General features: G+C 36.1%; 2 protein-coding genes across 2 annotated transcripts in view; one reads left to right on the top strand and one right to left on the bottom strand.

Annotated features, from left to right (window-relative positions):
* The window catches only part of LOC149774426 (F-actin-capping protein subunit beta-like), a 32,790-nt gene extending 18,219 nt beyond the window's left edge, over nucleotides 1-14,571 (top strand). The window contains exons 6-7 of the mRNA XM_089945235.1: nucleotides 8,448-8,630; nucleotides 10,561-14,571. Of these exons, the coding sequence (XP_089801361.1) occupies nucleotides 8,448-8,630; nucleotides 10,561-10,728 (351 nt within the window). The 3' untranslated portion in view covers nucleotides 10,729-14,571. The remainder of the gene's footprint in view (nucleotides 1-8,447; nucleotides 8,631-10,560) is intronic.
* Nucleotides 14,572-18,410: 3,839 nt separating this feature from the next.
* The window catches only part of LOC149774425 (serine/threonine-protein kinase PINK1, mitochondrial-like), a 37,798-nt gene continuing 34,063 nt past the window's right edge, over nucleotides 18,411-22,145 (bottom strand). The window contains exon 11 of the mRNA XM_089945233.1: nucleotides 18,411-19,792. Coding sequence (XP_089801359.1) covers nucleotides 19,538-19,792 — 255 coding nt within the window. The 3' untranslated portion in view covers nucleotides 18,411-19,537. The remainder of the gene's footprint in view (nucleotides 19,793-22,145) is intronic.

Raw genomic sequence — 22,145 nt, 5'->3', positions numbered from 1 at the left:
TGCATCCTTACATGTCATCACTAGAAGATGGGTTGCATGCCCAGACCCACCAACCCTTACAATTTGACCATACATCTTAAAGAAATGAACCATAAAATATGGAATAAGAACAAAACTTGCAGAAATGATTGTTGTGGTAAAATCCAGGTACTGGCTTGTCCATGTTTGTCAGATCTGGGTTTCAAATTGGATTCAGTGGATTTAGTCAAGAAACCACACTTCACAGGAGCACCTTGGATGCTTTAAGCTGCATTTTTTTAAATATGCAAAATGTCTGCATGATCAAGCTTTTGCTTATATAGAACTTTCTGGCAGAAAGGGACGATAAGCCTCTTTACAGGTTTTAATAGTTGATATATAGGAATAAAAAACAATTCATATTCTTGGGGGAAAATAGTATGAATGGCAACAGTTAGGTTTATGGACATTTGTGTCTTGTGACTGAAGAGATGATTGCCTTTGCCATCTGAAATTGAAAAAATGGATTACGTTAAGTTTAGAGATCTAAGAAGTCATTTAGAGCTTGAAACTACATGAGGTAATTAAGGTCTAAATATTTATAACAAACTTTTTAGTTGAATATAATGTTTACCCTCGCTGCATCAATCTGAATCACAATTTTGAACTTTTTAAATGCATGTTTTCCAACTTGACAATAGCATTGTATGATCTTTTGTCACACCTTACTGACAACCTGTTGAGATTAAGGCATAAAAGATGGAATGCATTTACATCATTACTTTAAAAGTTGGAGGTCTGGCTTATACGGTCAAGTTAAGGGGTTAATATTTTTTTTTGTTTTCATCACTTTCCTTTCAATCAAATAACATTAATGCCAATTGAAAGCAAGGGATGACTCTTTCTATCCTTGTAATATCACTAAAATGTGTGTCATATGCTACATTGAAGATAATTTCATAAAAGCCATGGTTCAAAGATGAATATTTATGTTTTCCAACAATCTTTCCATCATGCTTTTTAACTTGAAATCCATTGGAGATGTAGTTATGAAACATACTTTTACCTCATTGATCCCAGGGTGTCTGAGTGATCTAAGGTGCTTTCCTTTATAGGTCACTGATGTCTTACCTCTGTCCACATGGGTTTGAGTCTCTGACTTGCACAACATGTGTATGTGAGAAAGCAAGCTTCCTGTGGGTCAGTGGTTCTTCCTAGGGTTTTCCCTGGTTCTTCCTCCACCAGATATACTGGTTGCCATACATGCTTAACATAAGCTGAATAATGGCATTAAACCCATAACAACCAACCACCCAACTTGTACATCATCACTAGATGGTGTGTCCTGCAACACATATTAGGGTTCTGTCTGAAGACAAGGCTTAGTGTTTAAAGTTTTCCATCATTGTTTTCCTTCTGTTCTATAGCTTTAGAGCCGTATGAGTTGAACTGATGAAACTTGGTATCTTTTACATCATCATTAGAACACATGTAACATGCCACATAGGGGGTGCCCTATTTTCAACATCATGCTCAAGCTTGAGGTCCAATATTGTTAAGTTCTCCATCACCCACATTTGTTGTGGCATCTGTTATTTTTTCTTCAGGTAGGCAACTGTTTATGCATCTGATTTCTTCAGCTTGACATAACTGTTTGTTAAACAAATATTTTGTAAGCACATTGAGCCCAGGAACAAGCATTCTGTCATAGTTTGAACTTTGCTTCAAGGAAGTTTTTCAAATGGTTGTTTAAAATATTGACTATCGGGTAAGAAAACCGAAAAATGGCTGATACCCAGCATGGATCATCTTCGCATGGATGATTTAAATAGTGATTTTTTAATTGTTGAAATATATGAGAATATTGGAGCTGGGACAGTGTTGATAGAGTAAACTATGAGAGGTTTTGAGCTTGAAAATCTTGTTAAATATGAATCGGATGTACATACCGGATGGACAAAATAGATGGCATGTTGGTCAATCCCATTAGAGTTAAAAACATAAGGCAAAATACCATGCATGATCAGAATATAGACAGTTTAAAAGTAGAATGCAAGTTTCATTTATTTGCTCAAACAATTTAGCCGTGCAGGATATTTTGCTACAAAACCCTGTTAGAATTAATATAACCTAAACAATTTCACTTGCCTGACTCCTGGACAAGCTTAAATTTGGTTTGAGCGAGATCAAATTTGCAATGCACTAGCCTAATGGGAATTCAAGAGAATTGAGAAAGAGATATAAGATATTTTATTGAGCATTGGTGTCTGGCTAAAATACAGTAACTCCAATTACAGCTAATTTACTCACAAGGGGTCATGTTCACTTCCTAATGTTTTATGTTCTGCAAGTTTTGTACCCCGTCATCTCACCACATTTCATAGACGAGCACCTTTATATGTAGTGCATTTTTCTTCTACAGTTTCTTTTATCTATTGTATGTATCATCTTGTGTAGTACAAGCCACATGGGTCATGTATGCGCATTTACTCTTTTTCAATTAAATATAAGTTTTGAATGATCTGCACCTTAACTGTCTTTTACAATGGTGGCCATGTGCTAAACTTCGGTCCTGAAAAGAGCACTTTGATTGGAATCATCACAATATAGAGTAGTACAAATTTGTTTATCAGTATGAGTAGTGTTCATTATGACATCACAGCACATGACATTCAATCTGGATTGTACTGGATCACACCTTACGGTTCCTTTCATCAAAAAATGTCTATGTACTTTAACATTGAGTTTGCCATATGCACGTCTTGGCGCGTCAGATAATGACCTTCCAGAGGAATATGGATGTATACGAATCTAAATGAAGTGAATACTTGCCACTTAAAGGTATGTGGAATCAAATTCCATAAAATGACACCCATTACTGAAATGATCAGTGTTGCATGTCTACATGATCTGTGTGACTTTTACTATAGGCAGTGTCAAGGTCAGTCACATTTTCTCACGCAGAAGATGTGATAAGAAGAAATTTACCATTTAAAGTAGGTTTGACTAAGGAATAAATATTCATAATTTATTTTATGAGTTGTGTTGTAGTTGTAATATTTGTACATGTAACATTTCTGGTTCTCAGTTAGCCTCAGGCAGTTTGTCAGAGATTTTTAAAGGTTGTAGTACTACATGTTGACTTTTTTGTGGCAAGTTGCTAAAAGTATAACTAGTAAGATTTCATTGACATTTGTATGTTTGGAAATAAAGTGCACTCCTCTTTAACAATTAACTATATGGAGAATTCAAAGCATGATTATGTTAGGAAAATGTAGCACCCACATGTGGAATTTTATGATATGTTGTTTAATTACTTAATAATCAGAGGAGACTTGATATATATCTGCTTGGCAAAAATTAAATGGACAAAAAAAGCGTTCTGAAATCATTCTCGAAAGTCAGATTCTCGAATATTTTGCTGCTTGTAGCTCATTTGAAGGTGACTGTATGATAATTATTAAATAAATGGATAAAACAAGTGTTCAAAAATCAACTCAGATCACAAATCATTTGTTAGTGTATATAAATCGTTACAAACAGCCTGGCTGTAATTGTCTCTCTCTCATTGCTCCGGTGGCCTAGTGGTTAGAGCATCTGTCTTGGATGCAGGAGGTCGTGGGTTCGATCTCCGGTAGAGTCATACCAAAGACTTACAAAATAGTGCTAACAGCTGCCTTGCTTGGCGCTGAGCATTGAGGTTAGTGTTAGGACTGGTCATCCTGGTGTCAGGATAATGTGACTGGATGGGACATCATGCTACATGTTTGCAGCATGATGCCCTAGAGCTAGACATCACTATAAACTGCCACACTGCAGACATTGTAGCGATATGACTTAAAAATTGTTAAAGCTACATTAACACATTAACCCCTGGTGACAAGTTTACGTGGCAGGAGGTAGTAGCCTACTGCCAGGCTCTGTAGCGTCAAGGTCATGTGTGATATTGTAGGTGGTATTATAACAAGGTATACAGATGTAGCGCTACAGTGATACCAAATAATCTGGAATTTCTAGTTGCATTATAAAATACAGAGCGAAAAACCTCATTTTTTAGACCCGATTTTTTTTCTACCCTAAATTTGCCATGGTAGGAATCCAATTGTATGTCTGGATTTTAGACTTTTTGGTCTGAGATCTAAGGCAGACCAGTATGAACTGCAGACAGACAGGTGAACCTTTGCAAAAAGTAGGATACGATGGGCATTTGGTGTAAAGATTGGTCTCGATACGAAAATAATGGGTCCGTTAAGCAAAAAAAACAAAAAAAAACACTCCAACTTTTACCCTTCTGCTCATGTGCGAGCCAAATAGCCAATGAAAAATGATGATTCTAACACAACTAGGCATTATGTTATTGGAAGTTGATGTATTTAGCCCACTATACTGCTAAGATCTTGGAAAGTTCCATCTGCAAAGATCTCTTTGAGATTACTAACAAGCTAATGTCAAGGAACAAATCTACACCACTTCCAACTACCTTCTCTCCAGTTGACCTTCCGGACATGTTTGCAAATTTCTTCCGTGACAAAGTACAAACCATTAGAGATAAGCTTGACACCACAATTTCAATTGACTCGTCGTCACCATACAGTTGGAATACAGAATTTGAGCGGCAACCATTAGCAGCATTTGAACCTGTCTCAATGGGTTTCGTAAGTACAATCCTGATGAAGAGTGCACCAAAGTCATGTGAACTTGATCCAATTCCAACATCACTGCTGCTTGAGTGGTTAGATCCAGTATTACCTTCACTAACTGATTTTATTAATACCTCTCTCTCATCCGGTGAATTCCCATCATTTTTCAAAACTGCCATTGTAAAGCTTCTGCTGAAGAAACCAACACTAGACCATAATGATTTTAAGAACTACCGCCCAGTTTCTAATCTCCCATTCATATAAAAAAATCTTAGAAAAGGTTGTTCTATCCCAGCTTGTATCTCATCTAAATTCAAAGTCTTTTTAGCAATGTACAATCTGCATATCGCCCTTGCCACAGTACTGAAACTACTCTTCTAAAAGTAGTTAATGACATTCTCTCTGCGTTGGATAGCAGAAAGATTACAGTCCTCACCCTCCTTGATTTGTCTGCAGCATTTGACACAATAGACCTTGATATATTACTTCACTGTCTCCAGCATGTATTTGGCATTCATGATACAGCCTTACTGTGGTTCAAGTCCTACTTGGTCAACAGGACACAAATTGTATCTGCAAATGGAATACACTCCAGCCCAGTTGATTTGTGTTGTGGTGTTCCACAGGGGTCTGTTCTTGGCCTGTTCTTTTCATTCTATACACTCACTTGCTCTCAAGTGTCATAGATCATCATCCAGTGTCTCACCAATTGTACGCTGATGACACCCAAATATGCAAATCTAGCCACCCAACTGAAGTTGATGCTACCATCCAAGGTGTAGAGAGGTGCATTTCTAATGTGAAATCATGGATGACATGTAACAAGCTGCAGATGAATGATGATAAAACTGAGGCCATTCTGATCACAACACAAAGACTTTCTCATTCACATCCTTTACCTCGAACAATATATATCAGCAGCACCAACATTAAATTCACACAATCAGTACGAAACCTAGGTGTTACTCTGGACAGTACTCTCACATTGCACCAACATGTCATGAACATATATAAGGCTGCGTATCTTGAGCTGAGACGCATCAGCTCAGTTCGCAAATATCTTTCAGTTGATACCACTAAAACACTTGTGTGTTCGTTAGTACTTTCAAGACTGGACTATTGCTTGCCAGTAGCTTCTCGTGGGTCGGTGGTTCTTTCCGCAGGTTTTCCAGGTTCTTCCTCCACCATTAATACTGGCTGCCATGTATAGCCTATCGTGTGCTGAAAAATGGCGTTAAACCCTACAACAACAACAACAACAACTGGACTATTGTAACTCAATTCTGTCTGGTTCATCTCAATATCTGCTCCAGAAACTTCAAAAAGTTCAAAACACAGCTGCTTGGATCATGCTTAGAGTACCATGATCAGAGCACACCTCCCCGCTGCTCTGTACCCCACACTGGCTATCCATTCGATCCAGAATCAAACACAAAATTTGTTCTCTGTGCTACGTTTCACTGTCAGACTCTAGTTCAACATACCTATCCGACCTCACCCATGTGTACACACCAGCAAGATACTTACACTCCTCTTCTGACAATCGTATACTCATTACTCCCACTATGAACACAAAGTCATATGGACAGCGTTCTTTTGCATACCAGGGCCCAGCAACATGGAATGAATTGCCCACTGAACTTAGACACAGTGATCACATTCAAGAGTGATCTCAAAACTCACTTATTTCGACTGCAAGAACAAACTTAAAGACCTAATAAAGTTTCCTACCTTAAATATTCTCAGCATGTTTTTTAATGTTTTCTTATTTCATGGTGTTTGTTTTTGTAATCATTTCGTTATATGTTTTTTATCTTATAGGTGTTGTCTAATGTTGTAAAGCGCTTAGAGCTTCTAAAGATTAGGCGCTATACAAAGTCCTCATTATTATTATTATTATTAGGATGTATTCAGAAATAGCTTTCAAAATGTGTTTCCTACTCAAATTTCAGAAAAGGACAAAAACCTTCAGGGGTTAGTGTGTTAAAAATCCAAATCACACACACACACACACTTTCTATCTATCTCTTAAAAATGTAGCTATTTCCCCCCAAAATTCTACCTAACCCTGTATCTGTCTGTATGCATGTACATATCTGCTTATTCTTTTTTAACTATGCAGTTTTTCTAATCCTCATGTCTATTATTTATTATTTACATACACATTTTTAGCTAACATTCACTATTGACATATGGTTGTAAAGTACAAACACAAATACAAAAAAAACTGTTCAATAAATATTTCATTCAGGTATACAATATTTTGACTTACTGTTTTTTTCCATATTTGGATATTTATATTTGGGGAAAGCTCAGATTTTCCAAGGGCATTTGAGTCCTTTTAGTCCGCTTGCCCAGCAAGGTGACTTTTATACAATTTATATATCACTGTTGTGATTACTGCTCAGTCTTGTATATTGTGATTACTACAATGTCATGTATATTTGTATCTACCCAGTCATATCTATTATGATTACTACTAAGTCACATATATATATATATATATATATATATATATATATATATATATATATATATATATATATATATATATATATATATTGTGATTACTATTAAGTCAGATGATGTGGGTCTTGTGACCCACACCGAGGATGCCTTCCAGACTGGGAGACTGCTTTGCTGATGCCTGCAAACAGTTTTGGCTCACCATCAGCCTGGAAAAGACAAATGTCAGCGTGCAAGATACCACCATTGCCCCTTCCGTCAAAATTGATGGCGTCACCATGGAAGCAGTCAACAACTTTACTTACGTGGGGTCAACCATCAGCAACACACTCTCGCTTGATGTGGAGCTGGACAGAAGGCTTGGAAATGCAAATACCAGCATGGCACAACTAACAAAGAGGTGTGGGAAAACGCGCTGACAGAGTACACCAAGATTCAAGTCTACCAGGCCTGTGTTCTCAGCACCCTTCTATACGGAAGTGTGACCTTGAGCACCTTCATGAGGCAAGAGGGCCAGCTCAACTCCTTCCATATACGGTGCCTAAAACGCATCCTGAAAATCAGCTGGCAAGACAGTGTCCCACACAGTGAGATCCTGCAGTGTGGAGGTACCCCCAGCATGTACTCCCTGCTGAGCAAACGCCGCCTTTGATGGCTGGGACATGTTTGACGCATGGAAGATGGGAGGCTGCCAAAGGACATCCTATATGGACAGCTGACCACTGGCACCAGAAGAGTCAGCTGCCCCTCACTCTGTTTCAAGGATGTGTGCAAGAGGAACATGAAGGCATGTGACTTTTCACTCAACGGCTGGGAAGTGCTGGCCGAGGACAGAGGCACCTGGAGACTGACGTTAAGCAAGGGCATGGCAGTCGCTGATGTGAGGAGAGGCCAGTTGGCGGCAGAGAAACACTAGAGAAAGAAGAGTGTGGCAGCAACCCCAGTTACTCAGACTTCCCAGCATGTCTGCACCAACTGCAGTAGGGACTGTCACTCGTGCATAGGCCTGCACAGCCACAGCAGATGATGCCAACACCCCAGAGACAGATGACACTCCAAGGGCGCTATTCACATGGTCTCTCAAGATTGAGCCACCAATGATGATAATTAAGTCAGATATTGTGATTACTACCAAGTCATATATTGTGATTACTATTAAGTCATATACATGTATTGTGATTACTATTAAGTATTAAGTCAGATATTGTAATTACTATCAAGTCATATATTGTGATTACTGTGATCATATATATTGTGATTGCTACCAAGTCATATATTGTGATTACATCCATCCATCCGTCCCAATTTTCAGTTGTGACGAACAGTTTGGCATAATCCTTGTTGATAATATTGATTGATGATGAAAAATGTTTTGTATAACAGGAAAAGGCCAATGGGAAGAGTGCACACTACAAGCTGACATCCACAGTAATGCTGTGGTTGCAGACCACAAAAGAGGGATCAGGAACAATGAACTTGGGAGGCAGTCTAACCAGACAAGTTGAGCATGACACACCTATTAGTGATGCCAGTCCACACTTAGTGAATATTGGTAAAATGATAGAGGTGAGTGATTAAAGTCAGCATTGACTGATTTTTTAGATATTCTGTTTGCCTTGAGATATGATTTTCATGAATTGAACTAAAGTCCAGATTTTAAATTCACTTTGGGACTGTGGGATTTGGGATTTTCTATAAAATATTTTTTTATTGAGTTACAGTCTCCGAGTTGTTGAACTTTTGAGTATGATTGCAAAGTTAAACTTGACTTTGAACTTGGAAGTGTAGTGGGAGAACCTGCATTGGTGTTACTTCAGAATGAATTCTGGTGGCCATAGAGGTTAGAGCGTCTGCCTTGGATGCGAGATGTTGTGGGTTTGAACCCCCGCCGAGTCATACCAAAGACTTATAAAAATGGTACTAACAGCTACCTCGCTAAGTGATCAGCATTTAGAGGTTAATGTTAGGGCTGGTCGGCCTGGTGTCAGGATAATGTGACTGGGTGGGACATCATGCTACATGTTGGCTTTATGATGTCCCAGTGCTGGACATAAACTGCCACACTGCAGACATCGTATTAATATGACTGAAAAGTTGTTAAAGCTATGTTAAAAAATTCAAATCACACACACACACACACACACACACACACACTAAAGATTGTTAAGAATCATATATAATAGGATAGATTCCATTTATGTTTCAACAGCTACTCATTAACTCTGCGTCAGCTTGATATTTTTCTGGACAGGTGAGTTCCAAGTTGAAATTATCACATCTCCATTTGATACTATTTTTCCCTCTCATGAAATTTTACCAGAAAACTAAGAAAAAAATTAGTCAAGAAACAGGCCTTTATCCAACATCAAAATGCATTAAATGCATTGTCCCCGCGTGGATATTGGACAATGTCTGTGTCATCACAATAAACTGCCACGCTGCAGACATCGTAGTCATATGACTGAAAAATTGTTGAAGCTATGTTAATAGTCCAAATCGCACACACGATAACACAGTCTGTCAGTTGACTATCACCAGTCATTTCAGTTGTGTTGATGTAACCTGGTATTATAGCCAAGAACAGCACAACTTTATTATGTACATTCATTTTATAGCTGTCATTGAAAAATCTTAGTCAGTTATTTTTCATTACCCTTTCTGAAGCCCAGGGAGTTTTTGTGTTCCTAGCTTTATTCTTTTATTGTGCTACTTGTTAAAGTAGTTAGTGGAGTGTAGTCACATGGGGAGTCCATTCAGAACATCCTCTGAAGAATAACCATAACATAAGTTTGATGTTATGGATTTCATCCAGCTTGTACCTGTCAATATCAGCAGATATCATAAATTATATTTCTCTGAGAATATTTGCACAGCACCATTACAATGAAGTCCTTGCATACATCCCAGCAAATGTGAGTATATTTGTTGATGAATTGCTGAAGCTTACACTGAAAAACATTAGTAAATAGGTAGTCAGCTGGCAGCGATAAAGAGGAAGTAATTTTAGTAGTATCATTGTGTTGTAAATAAATAGAGAAGACAATATTTGTCATCTTTCAGGGGCCCCGAGTGGCCGAGTGGTCTAAAGCGCCCTCCGTTACAGACCACTGCCATCTCACCTCTGTCTGCGTGGGTTCGAGTCCAAGGCTCGGCTAGCGTGGGTACGTGGGAAAGCCTGCCAGTAGCTTCTCGTGGGTCGGTGGTTCTTCCCTGGGTTTTTCAGGGTTCTTCCTCCACCATTAATACTGGCCGCCATGTATAGCCTATCGTGTGCTGAAAAATGGCGTTAAACACTACAACAACTACAACAACAATTTGTCATCTTTCCATGATGGCTGCATTCAGGAGGTTGCAGGAGTTGATTTCTGATGTTAGTGTTGTCAGGTAAGTAGTTTCAAATAAACATCATTCGCAATAATGGTGTTTTTTCTCTTTTTCTCCTATGCATCTTCAGTCTTTAGTGCACAGTCAATAATTAACTTTTTTCCTGTTTCAGGAAATGGAGAACAAAATAAGAAGCACTTTGTATGAAGTCTACTTTTCAAAAACTAAGGATGTTGTAAATGGTTTGAGGTCAACAACACCCCTTGAAGATAACAAAAAGAAAGACGCACTTCGCAATGACTTGTTTCAAGCTTTATCAAAGAGACCACAAGCAAACTAGTCATGGTAGTTACCTAATGTGTGGACATTTAATATGTTTCATATATACATATTGGTTATGGACACTGATTAAAAAAAAAACAGAAAGCCAAGATGATTTTCTTTGAAGTCTAGAAATGACATATTGTGCTAGTGGAAAAAATTAAGTGGAATGTAGTTTGAACATAAACAAATGGGTTGGTATTTGTATAATCATCCTCTCATTCTTGAATAAACTATGAATGCAAACTACTGTTCATTAATGTTAACAGTTGTGGTTGTCATTGATCTTTTGTTTGCGTATAATAGTCTCAATCAGATCAGAATGTGTGATAGTTGCAGAGATGGTAAACCTTAAAAACTGTTGTGATTTATTTATTGCACAAGGGAAAGCAAAATGTGAAATTGTAGTCAGTTCTTTTTCTTATTTTCTTCTTTCCACACTCTATGGTTAAATCGCATGCTTCCACAAGAGTTGATATACTGAGACTGCACTGTTTTTCATGGATGACAATTTTTTTGGATTTTGTGATCTTCACTAATAAGGAATAATAAAAAAACTATTAGTGATTTTTCGATGAAAATAATACAAACAACAAAATTACATGCTTGTAAAATTGTCCCTTTTTAAAAAAAACTATAACATTTTTACCTGTGGAAATAACTGAATGTATAGTAGTAATTAAAACTCTTTGGGGTTCAGGTAATGCGAGTTCAATTTACAGTTGTCATTAACATGATTTGGGGTGAGGTTGTAAGAGATCAGTGTAGAGTAGTCATTAAAACTGTTTCACATTCAGATCATGAGAGTTTATTGTACAGTAGTCATTAAAACTGTTTGGGTTTGAGATTAGGAGATATCAGTGTACAGTAGTCATTAAAACCATTTCATGTTCAGATCATGACATTTCTGTGTACACTATAAAATCCTCGACAGTAAATCCAGACCTGTCAACCCTTACAATTTTGCCGCAAGTCTTACAAAAATTGCTCTTAAAACACAGACTTACAGCATGAAAGCAAATACTATGGAAAAATGATCATTGGCAAAAAATCCTGATAATTGGATCATCTGTCTCTGATTTGGATCCGGGTTTCATGTTAGAATTAGTGAAATTAATCAGGGAACCAGAATAATTTTACAGCAGCACCTCAGATGCTTTAAACTGCACCTATTTGTTCATGAAAGCATCTGCATGATCAAACTGTTGATTATATAAATTTTTTTTAAATGGCAACCAGCAAGCAATAAATGTTTAGGAAGAAAAGGAAAATAAGCCTCTTGAAAAGTGTTAATAATCAACACAGAAAAATAAAAAGGAATACTCAGATTCTTGTGAATAAAAGCTGGAAAGGACACAATTATACTTATTGGACATCAGGTGCCAATTTGAGTATGTCTTGTGGCGGGAGATATGATTGCCATCGTTATGTGAAATGGATAAAGCATTTCCAAGAGTTTTGTCAAGTTGAGAGATAGCAACAAGCCATTGAGCTGCATAGGGTTTGGAACTAAAGTTTGTGCAACTGTGCTAGTGGTAAATAAAGTCTACATGTACTTTACAAACTTTTCAGTTAAACATAATGTTTATTGTCACTGCATGTTTCAAATACCGAACTTTTAATTACATTTTCCCAGCATTACAATTGCAATTTATGATAGTTTGTTACACATTACTGAAAACTGGTCAAACTTACAGAACAAAATCAACTGCCTTTCTTCAGGGTTGGCAGGTCTGTAGAACATATATTATCCCAAGCCTGGGTGCATTTTTTCTTTAGAGTCTTACCTGCAAAGAAAGTAATTTGTGCTGATTTGTCTCGATTTGGGGTCAATGGAATTAAACACAACAAAAATCTTGTCGTGTTTAAGGAAGTGAGAAAATGAAGTTTATCTGTGAACTGGTTCAGCTTAAAATGTTTGTCTTCATTATCAGATAATCCTTCACTTATAAATAATTTTCTGATTGCAATAATTTCCATTTAAAATATTTACTTGTTACAGTGTCTTCTGTCAGTTCATGCATTCCTTTAAATTTTGTCAAAGACAGAAACTTCAAGGGAACACCAGTCACCGACAACTAGAAATTGTTTTGCCAGATTGTGAAGTCTTTTGTTTCACTTTTAATGAGAGGGAGAATATATGTATATACATGTATGTTTTTTCATAAAATAACTAATTTTCCTTCATCCCACGTCTCGTGCCATATATATATGCCTTTGCATTCAAACATGGAAAGTAATGATGATTTGAGTTTGGCCCCTACAGTAATTTTTTGTTAGAATCACACATACGAGTGGGAGTTGTTTTTAATAGTTGCGAATATTTTGATTGGTTCTGTATTTCTTTTCCATGATTTTACATACAGGCTGGATACCTGTTGCCAGTAGATGATGAACAGTTGTTTTTCTTGGGTCTTAGAGTTCATCATGGCAAAATGTGTTGGTGATATAACATTGAATTTACCAAATTAATAGTAGTCATAGGTATCTTGAGTTTAATATTTCATAAGCATTGTTGTATTTTATTTGCTTGGCTTACTCAAAAATCTTGGGAGTACAAGGGTTATAAAGCATAATAAAGAAACACCTCACACCCAGAAAAGAACTTGGGCTAATTCACAAGTGAATCCACAAAGTGGTATCAGAATCACTAGATGTCAGCTAATTTTTAATATGGGTCAAAATAGCCCAGCAGGTTGCAAAGGTAAGATGTCCAGGACACTCTGTTCAGATATGTATCCACAACTTTTCTTTGTCAAAGATTTTTTCTTCTTCTAGAAATATCTATTTCTCCTACTTGTGCAGATAGAATTTTGGTCCAGTTTAGCAGAGAGATTTGCTTGGATTCATTTAAACTGCATACTAAAAGAGAAACATTTACAAATATATCAACAAAATATTTAGACTATATTTTGGCACTCATTCTCTTTTCTTTCATAATGTACACTGTGACTTGGGTCATCTAAAGTCTTACAAGTAATTCTTCTAAGGGCTCCCCTTCAACTTTGTTGAAGGTCACATTGTTGTACACCAATCTATTTTATACTCTGCCCCTGACAGGATGACTCAACCCAGCAGAAGTGAAAGCGTGGAAGGACATTAATTCTTGTATTGGCCTTAGAATATAAGATATGGGCATCACTTATCGGTGATAGTGAGGGTGATGGCACAATTACAGCAAAATGTGAGCCTTTCTGCCAGTAACAAGAAAACACCTCCGAAATATTATAAAAACTGCTGTCACATGTATATATTGTTTTCTGAATAATGTCATGTGACCGGCTTCATCTATACATTAATCCAGGCTGCTGTGCAGATTGAGGTGATTTCATCTCTCTAAAATCTGCAGAAGTGCCTTTTTAGGTTCAGGTTTATTTTATAACTTTACTGAACTCTTGCAAATAATTTCATAAATCTTTCATGATGCTTGTGATAAGTTAATCATCTATTAATGCATATTAAGGTGTTTTCAGTCATTTTCTGGTCACTTCTTCCCTTTTCATGTTGTATCACTCCCAAGTCTCTGAGGTAGATTTTTGCTTGAAAATCCTCTAGATATTCAACTGGCTGATAGCAGTATTGGCATCAACTGTGTCAAGATTTGATATTAAAAGTTTTGTTGTGTCCAGTCATTCACAGAAACGTACATTGGACAGGTGAGAGATGTTCCAAAAAATCCTTTTCTTTTATTTTTTTATTTTTATAGTATAGTTAGATTACTGTGTCAGTGGGAATAATTGTAACATGATCATGTGGGATGCCAGTAGGTCTATGCATGTAAGGAAAGCAATGGTTATCATTTGTCATTTAATTCATTGAACATATAATTAATGAACAATATAAAATAAACAGTTTAAAATATTATGTTTGTAATTTGTTTCTTACACGTGATGCATAATGAAAATTGTTCTTGTGAGATCTTTCTGGTCTTCAAGAAATGGGAAGCACACAGAAAAATGTTTTCTTAAAACAATTTACTGTATAACATGATAGCTTAAGATGACAACTGATATTATATTTGAATTGGATCAAACTGTATTGTGCACACTGCCACTACTCTAAGGTTTCTATTGGCATACACAGTTTTGCCAATTGGGGGATGCAACATTATTCTGCCCACCAAGGCAGTTTCAAAGCTGGTGAAAGCAACACTATATTCTTAAATAGCCAGAATATTCCCAGACATCATGTCACCAGCCTGTGCAGTGCTCAAATAAAGGATTAAAAAGAAGGAAATAAAACAACACTGGTCTGGGCAAGTGGTTTCTAAGAATTTATTTGTCCAGAACACAATTTCATTTTCCTCGAATCTCCGTTCCTGTTATAAATGCCTGGAGAATGGGTTGTTTCCTTGCATGACTACTTTTTTAAAATATTTCACATGATATTTAAAGATTTAAAAAGGAGGTCGGAGAGCTGTAGTTCAAACATACTTGTAAAAATTTCCATTGGGACTACTTTTCTTTTATGAAAGCAATAGCTTTTGTTTTTATATTGTCGTAATACATTCGTAATACAGTGGACCAGTAAGAATAAAAATTGATGGTGTACCCATACTTCATCAAAAGAATAGCTAGCCAGTATTTCTTGATCAACAAATTCATTGAATTTTAAATATGAATTGGTATATTTTTTCATGTTGACTATATGAATTGATGAAAGGGCCTCAAAATTCATTTTAAAAATCAGCAAATTTACAACTTGAAACATGGTTGTCCAGCAAAATGGAGAGAAACAAAAATGTATGAAATTTGAATAGTAGTCTTCCTACACACATCCTGAGATGTTACCTTGCAAGATATAGGGGTAATAAGTGAAAAATTCAAATTTGTTTCATGTTTCATGATTTGAATGGATTGTTTTCTTAGAAAGTGCAGACAAAAATCAATATCAGTTTGAGGACACAATGTCCTACATCAGTAGGAATTTGAGTCTGTTGCAAGGGGTCTTGCAACACTTGAGTGATTTATTCCATGAATTGGGAGTGAGAACATATTAAAAGTCAACATTCTTGACTATATTTATCTCTACAAATGCAGCACCAGTGTGCCCAAGTATTAAAATTTGTGACCCATTTTGTCTGCATGGTGTAGCCATTAATGTGATATATATGCCAATAAAACAAATATTCATATCTGAATCACAGTGGCACTGGCTGCCAGTTAAATAATAACTAGCCAGTACATTTTTTATAGCATAAAGTCCCATGAACTTAATACACAAATATTACTTTTAATGTACACGTATATAGAATTTACGTAGTACACCCATTGTTGTAACTAAGATCTTCTGAAGCGCTACTATCAATATGTAGAAATCATTTGTTCTTACAGTGAACTAAAATTGCAGCTGTCATACTCTGTCTTTCATGTAGATTCAAATAGGCAGACTTGCAACTTGGATCTTGAGATCAGATTTAAATACCATATTTACTCGCTTATAAGCTGAATCAAACTGCAAACAACAAAGACCCTGATTGCATAATGCACTTGCAGATCAGGGTCTATGTTGTTTGTTCTATTGATTAATCCTAACAGACTGCACAGACTTGGATCTGCCAGCGCATTATGCAATGGCAGGTCTGGGTCTGTGCCTTTTGCAGTTGGACTTATAAACAAGATTATATGGTAAACTTGCCATTCTACTGAATTTATATAAAAGTGCATATGGATTCTTCTTAGCTGAATTCCACACGTTTATATATTATGTCCATTGCATTGCCAGTTCTTTCAAACCTTGGTTTCAGCAGAACAAGTTTACAGGAATTATATGGTTTCAACCGAATTTAGCGCAGCTTCACTTTGACAAGATTTTTGCAACCTTACACATCAGCATTCTAGGTATTTTTGCTGGAGTTATTGCCATTTGTAATCCATCTTTTCACTCTTTAGTTTTTTCAAATCAACTTCACAGAAACTATGATTTCAACCAAAATGGTGTGCTGTTTTTATATAAACAATCAATGCTCTAAGAATTTTTGTTGGGATACTAGCCCAGGGCTGGCAACTTTATAAAACATCATAAGCCCCCAATCCAGTTCTATGTGCCGAAAATGGCCCTACTCTTTTTACTTTTTTTGAGCACTAATTGCTATATTCTGAAAGTAGAAATAATTAAATAAAATCATATTAAACTGATGTAGATCATTATTTTCCACCAGGTCAACCCTACTGCTCTATCAAACAGTCTGTCAGCATTGTTGGTGTTCATTAACATCTGAAGCATGTCTTTATATTTTCTCCTCACTCTTTTGATGTTGTTTACAGATGCCGCTTTTTACATTTAACCATTTTCACATTAAACCAGTGTTGCATTACTTACTTAAATGTTTCTGCTAAAATCATTTTTGGGTGTCTTTCCTTGTAGTCAGACCTCTGCCAAAGAATGATTTTTAATAAAAGATGCAACAGCCATCATGAACCATCTTTTTATCCCTTTAATACTTTAACACCTCAAAAAAAAACCATCTGCATTCGATCTAACTCTCCTGATTACAATAATAAGCTAAACAGTTAACAGTTTGTTGCACAGACGTTCGCCTTAATCCAATTACTCAGTTACGTATCACTCACTGCACTGTGGCAACAACTGCTCAGTTTCGGTCCCCAGTAGAAATGGTTCTCACTGGTTTCTGTAATGCCTGGATATAACACATGACAATACTCATTTCTTTTTGTTTGTTATTTCCCATCTGCATTAAAAACAAACTTTTTATTTAAAAAAAAAATGTTACATTTCAAAAGTGGTAGATTTAAAAAATAAAATGGTATGTACAGCTGACTGCGGAGCAACCCGAGTGGCTGAGTGGTCTGAAGCGCTCTCTGTTACAGATAACTGCCACCTCACCTCACTGTCTGTGTGGGTTCGAGTCTTGGATTTGTCCAATGTGGGTATGTGAGAAAGCTTGCCAGTATCTTCTCGTGGGTTGGTGGTTCATCCCGGGTTCTTCCACCACCATTAGTACTGGACGCCATGCATAGCCTATCATGTGCTGAAAAATGGCGTTAAACCCCACAACAACAACAACAACAGCTGACTGCCTAAAATACAACATTTTTGTCCTACCAGCAGTAGAATTACATGTAGGTTAAAGTCATGTGAGCACTAATTATATGTAACCCAGGCAATCTGTTCCCATGCTTCACTTTGTACACAAAGATTTCAGCTAATGCAAGAAGTATGGTAAGCACATGATTTTCATAAGGGTCAGGGCATAAGTAATTCACTAGTCTTTTATAAAAAAAATCACATTTTGTCAATGATATCCAAGTTTTCTAAGGCAAATTAGATTTTTTTGGACAAACCCTATGGGCACTTCAATTAAAGTTCTGGAGCCCAATCAAAAATAAGATGGGTCCCAGCATCAGGCAATCAGACCTTATTTTAAGCACTGACAATATTTCAAATTGGTTCCACTAGCAGCTTTCTAAATCATCATTTGGAGGATTTATGGTCTCTTGCTACCTTCTGTTTCACAGTGACACATTTAATGCAGCATTACTCTGTCAGGACTATTAGATTCAAGCGGAATTTGGCGTGCTGCTTTATAATGTAAAGATTACAAACCAGGTTTATTAGTCAAGTTCAACTTAATCATTTGGTGGAGTTATCGCCCCTAGTTTCATCCAATCCAATTTTTTTTAAAATAAGGAAATTAAAATTCTCTGTACACAGGGGTGAGATAAAAAGAAAGTCAACAACTTCTGGTACTACATATAACTTTAATGAAACATTCAAAATTTAAATATAGCAATTCTCTTTCAAATTTTCAGTAACAAATAATGTAAACAAAAATGTCAGCAAATCTAATTGAACTTGGAAATTTTAATCATGGTCTTAAGAATTAATGTATTAATTAATGGTAGTCGAGCAACTAATAGATTCCTATTTTGAGAACAAAAATTTTATTTGCTTTTTTTATTAAAAAAATGGAGATCATCAAACTACAGTGTATTTCTTGTATATTCTATTCTTAAGTGTTTAACCCCGAACACAGCAAGAAGACAAGTATTGAAAAAGCATCCCCCCCTCCCCAAGAAATCAACAAGTCTTGCTATATTTACATTATCACAGCACACAGCTCATTGCCCTCCTGCTGAATATCTGTTATCTTTAAATTTTTATCAGCAATTTATCTAACACAAATCCTCAGTATTGTGGCTATTGGCCAATCAAACCTGCCAAAAGGAATTGAAAGGTGTAATGAAAGAAAGAATGCAGTCTGAATCTCAAAACCCCAAAATCAAATCAATCCAGAAATCAAGCACTTCATTATGGAGTAAAGTTCATTGAATTATTTATAAAAATAATTTTGATTTACTAATTTATGAAGCTCTACAAGCTCCTCTCCCTGTCTGATCCTGAAATTCATTATAACCAAATTCATTCTTTTTGTTCTCCAGATACAAATCACTTCTCCTAAAAGAAATAAAAAATTAAAAGTCTAAATAAAAGCCAAATAATTAATTTCATGTATAAAGGTTATACAAAATTTGCAATAACCATGCCACTCCCTTACAAATTTTTACTCATCAATCTGAGTTCCAGAATATTACACCAGACTGATATCTAACTCAAAATTGACAAATGCAGCCTTTTGATTGGTCGAAATATTTTGGAGCAAGATGTGGAGTCCAATAAATCTTTGTGATGGAAAGGCTTGCTTTCACAAAGGTTATGTAAGCCTCATATTGAAAATGTATCTGACATCTTTCTCCCCTTACCAATACATAAGAATCTGCACTGTGTACATAAATACAGTTTGCATACTATGTACAGTAGTATATTTTATCCCTACATGATGTACATACAGAAAATATTCCAGTACTTCATCCCATCATTTGCATCAGGTCAATAGCAGCTTGCAAATTTTCCTCACAAAGATGACTCAAAAAAGTTGCTTTCAGATAGAACTCTGGAGTAAATTCATATTGGCTTAATCGAAGAATAGAAACTTCTGCTGCAAGAAATGCCGACCACCATATGACCTCTTGACTTCTGACCTTGTTGCCTGGCAACCGCCAATGAGAAGGGGCCCAGAGATACAAGGATAAGGCATCTGCAGCAACTTCTGGAGTAGGTCTCTGTAGAGCAATAAAAGCATTAATAGTCAAACTATCAAATCTATTGATTGCTTTTTTATTTCTAACAAGATGCCATGGAGGGGAAAAAAATCACTTTTTGAGGCACTTTCTGTTTGATACATGTTACCTTACTATAATTAAGCTTGCCAGAATTACATTAAAGGATATTTATACCCAATGACAAAGTCACTTGCTTGAATGCAAAAAAGAATATGTATACCCACTGGCATACTGTCATAATCACTTGCTTGAATGCATTCAAGTATATATATATATATATATATATATATATATATATATATATATATATATATATATATATATATACACACACACACACACACACACACACACACACACTGGTACAGAAACTTTCCTGAAATGCATACAACTTGTACTGTATCTAAAGGATCTCACCAGAGTATTCCTTACAGACCAAATTTATGAGTAAGACCACATTATAATAAAGTGCATGATACGTATAACTTTATCCCCAAATAATGAAATGGGATGCATGATATTACTTGCCGAGAAACCATAAGAAATCTATCACACAAACATGATAACGTGTTGATTGTACCCATTTTACTTTAATCTCACAAGATTCTTTCTAAAGATTCAGACACAGTTAATATGGACTTCGTTCAAAATTGAAGTCCTCCAAAATTCTGCTGATAATAACAGATAAAAAATGTGGCTTCAAGAGAAGTAAATAGCCCAGTCAGATGCAAGATCACCTCATTAATATGTATCGATCTTGCTTATTACTGAAACAAAGACTTTCATCACAGAAACATATAGGATACAGAATTCAATGTCATAAATGTTACATTTCAGACATGTTTTTCCAGAAACTTCATATTTATTTTACATTGCCCATGTTAATCAATTCTGAAACACCAGATTAGAGAAATATGAATTAACAATTCATCATGGGTACAGACAAAGATGTAATTAAGACAGGATCTTGTCATACAGTATTCTTAACATCATCCAAATTATGTTGTGACTATGAAATCAGAGACAACAAAGAACCATTAGGATCAATATATGAAAACTAATCATTAACTGGTTGCTGATGTAACAGGATGTCATTTCTTTGTTTTCCACCCAAGTTTATGAAACATACTAGAGGAATCTCCAAATGAATAAAAAAAATTTATGTCCATGTTTTGCAGTTGTGTGTTACATCCAAAAAAGGATTTTCTTTCATTGTTGACACTTTTGGAATCATCAATGGTGTGGGTTTTTTAAAAACATTTTAAAGCAGCTTTAACATTTTCAGTCATATCGCTACGATATCTGCAGTGTGGCAGTTTATGGTGGCTTCTAGAACTGGCGCATCCTGCTGCAGACATGTAGCATGATGTCCCACCCACTCACATTATTCTGACACCAGGCCAACCATTCCTAACACTAACCTCTTAATGCTGAATGCCAAACAAGGCAGCTGTTAGTACCATTTTTATAAGTCTTTGGTAAGATTCTGCCGGCGATCAAACCTGCAACTTTCCACACCCAAGGTGGACACTATAACCTCTTTTAAGCCACAGGAGCCGTCGAATCATCAATGGTCTTATTACATCACCTAATACAGCTAATATACGATCAGTCATTTTCTTCTTCTCATTTACTTTAACAGATAAGTCACTGCCTTTCGCAGGGGCTGGAATTTTCGTTTAGGACCTAGATTGCCCTGGTCCACACAAGCCTAGTTCTGATCCAACAGCTAAGTCTGACATGCGAATATTTACTACAGTGCAATAACATAAACAAAAGGCAGGAACAATAACAAAATGAATACAGGCTCAAAATTAGGCAGCTACTTTATCATCTACTTAATTATATATAAAAATCTGTAACCTTGACATTTGCAATTTTTAAAAATTACTTCATATCTTTTATTGGTGGATCCTTTTTGAATCTCAGGAGAGAAATTGACTCATACTGATCCCTCTGACATGGTGAATAAATGGTCAAGCACTCAAGTTTGTTACTGATCGGGCAATGAGGGTCCTGACGATTGAGAGAGGTATGTTTTATTTATTAGCAATAACCCTTCTGGTGCAAGCAATATGCTCTCTGCTTGTTTCAAATGCTATTAATGGGTCAGTTATAAAATTGGACGTGTCTTTGAATAAAGCACTTGAACAACTGGCTGATTCTGGGTATGCTGTACATGAACATAATGACTGCCTTTCATCATATTTATTTAACCTATGGCCATGTCTTTTTTTCCAGTGATCATGAAAAGTCAGATTACATGTATTTGTATCCAAATTTTTGTCCTTTTTGGACCTGGGACATTTGAATCTCTTCAGTGCAACATGTCTTGCAGCAGATGAAAATCTCT

The sequence above is a fragment of the Sinohyriopsis cumingii genome, unplaced genomic scaffold, assembly GCF_028554795.1.
Source record: "Sinohyriopsis cumingii isolate HCF-2022 unplaced genomic scaffold, ASM2855479v2 utg000229l, whole genome shotgun sequence".
NCBI classification, from domain to species: domain Eukaryota; kingdom Metazoa; phylum Mollusca; class Bivalvia; order Unionida; family Unionidae; genus Sinohyriopsis; species Sinohyriopsis cumingii.
This window is presented reverse-complemented; position numbering and strand designations above follow the sequence as displayed.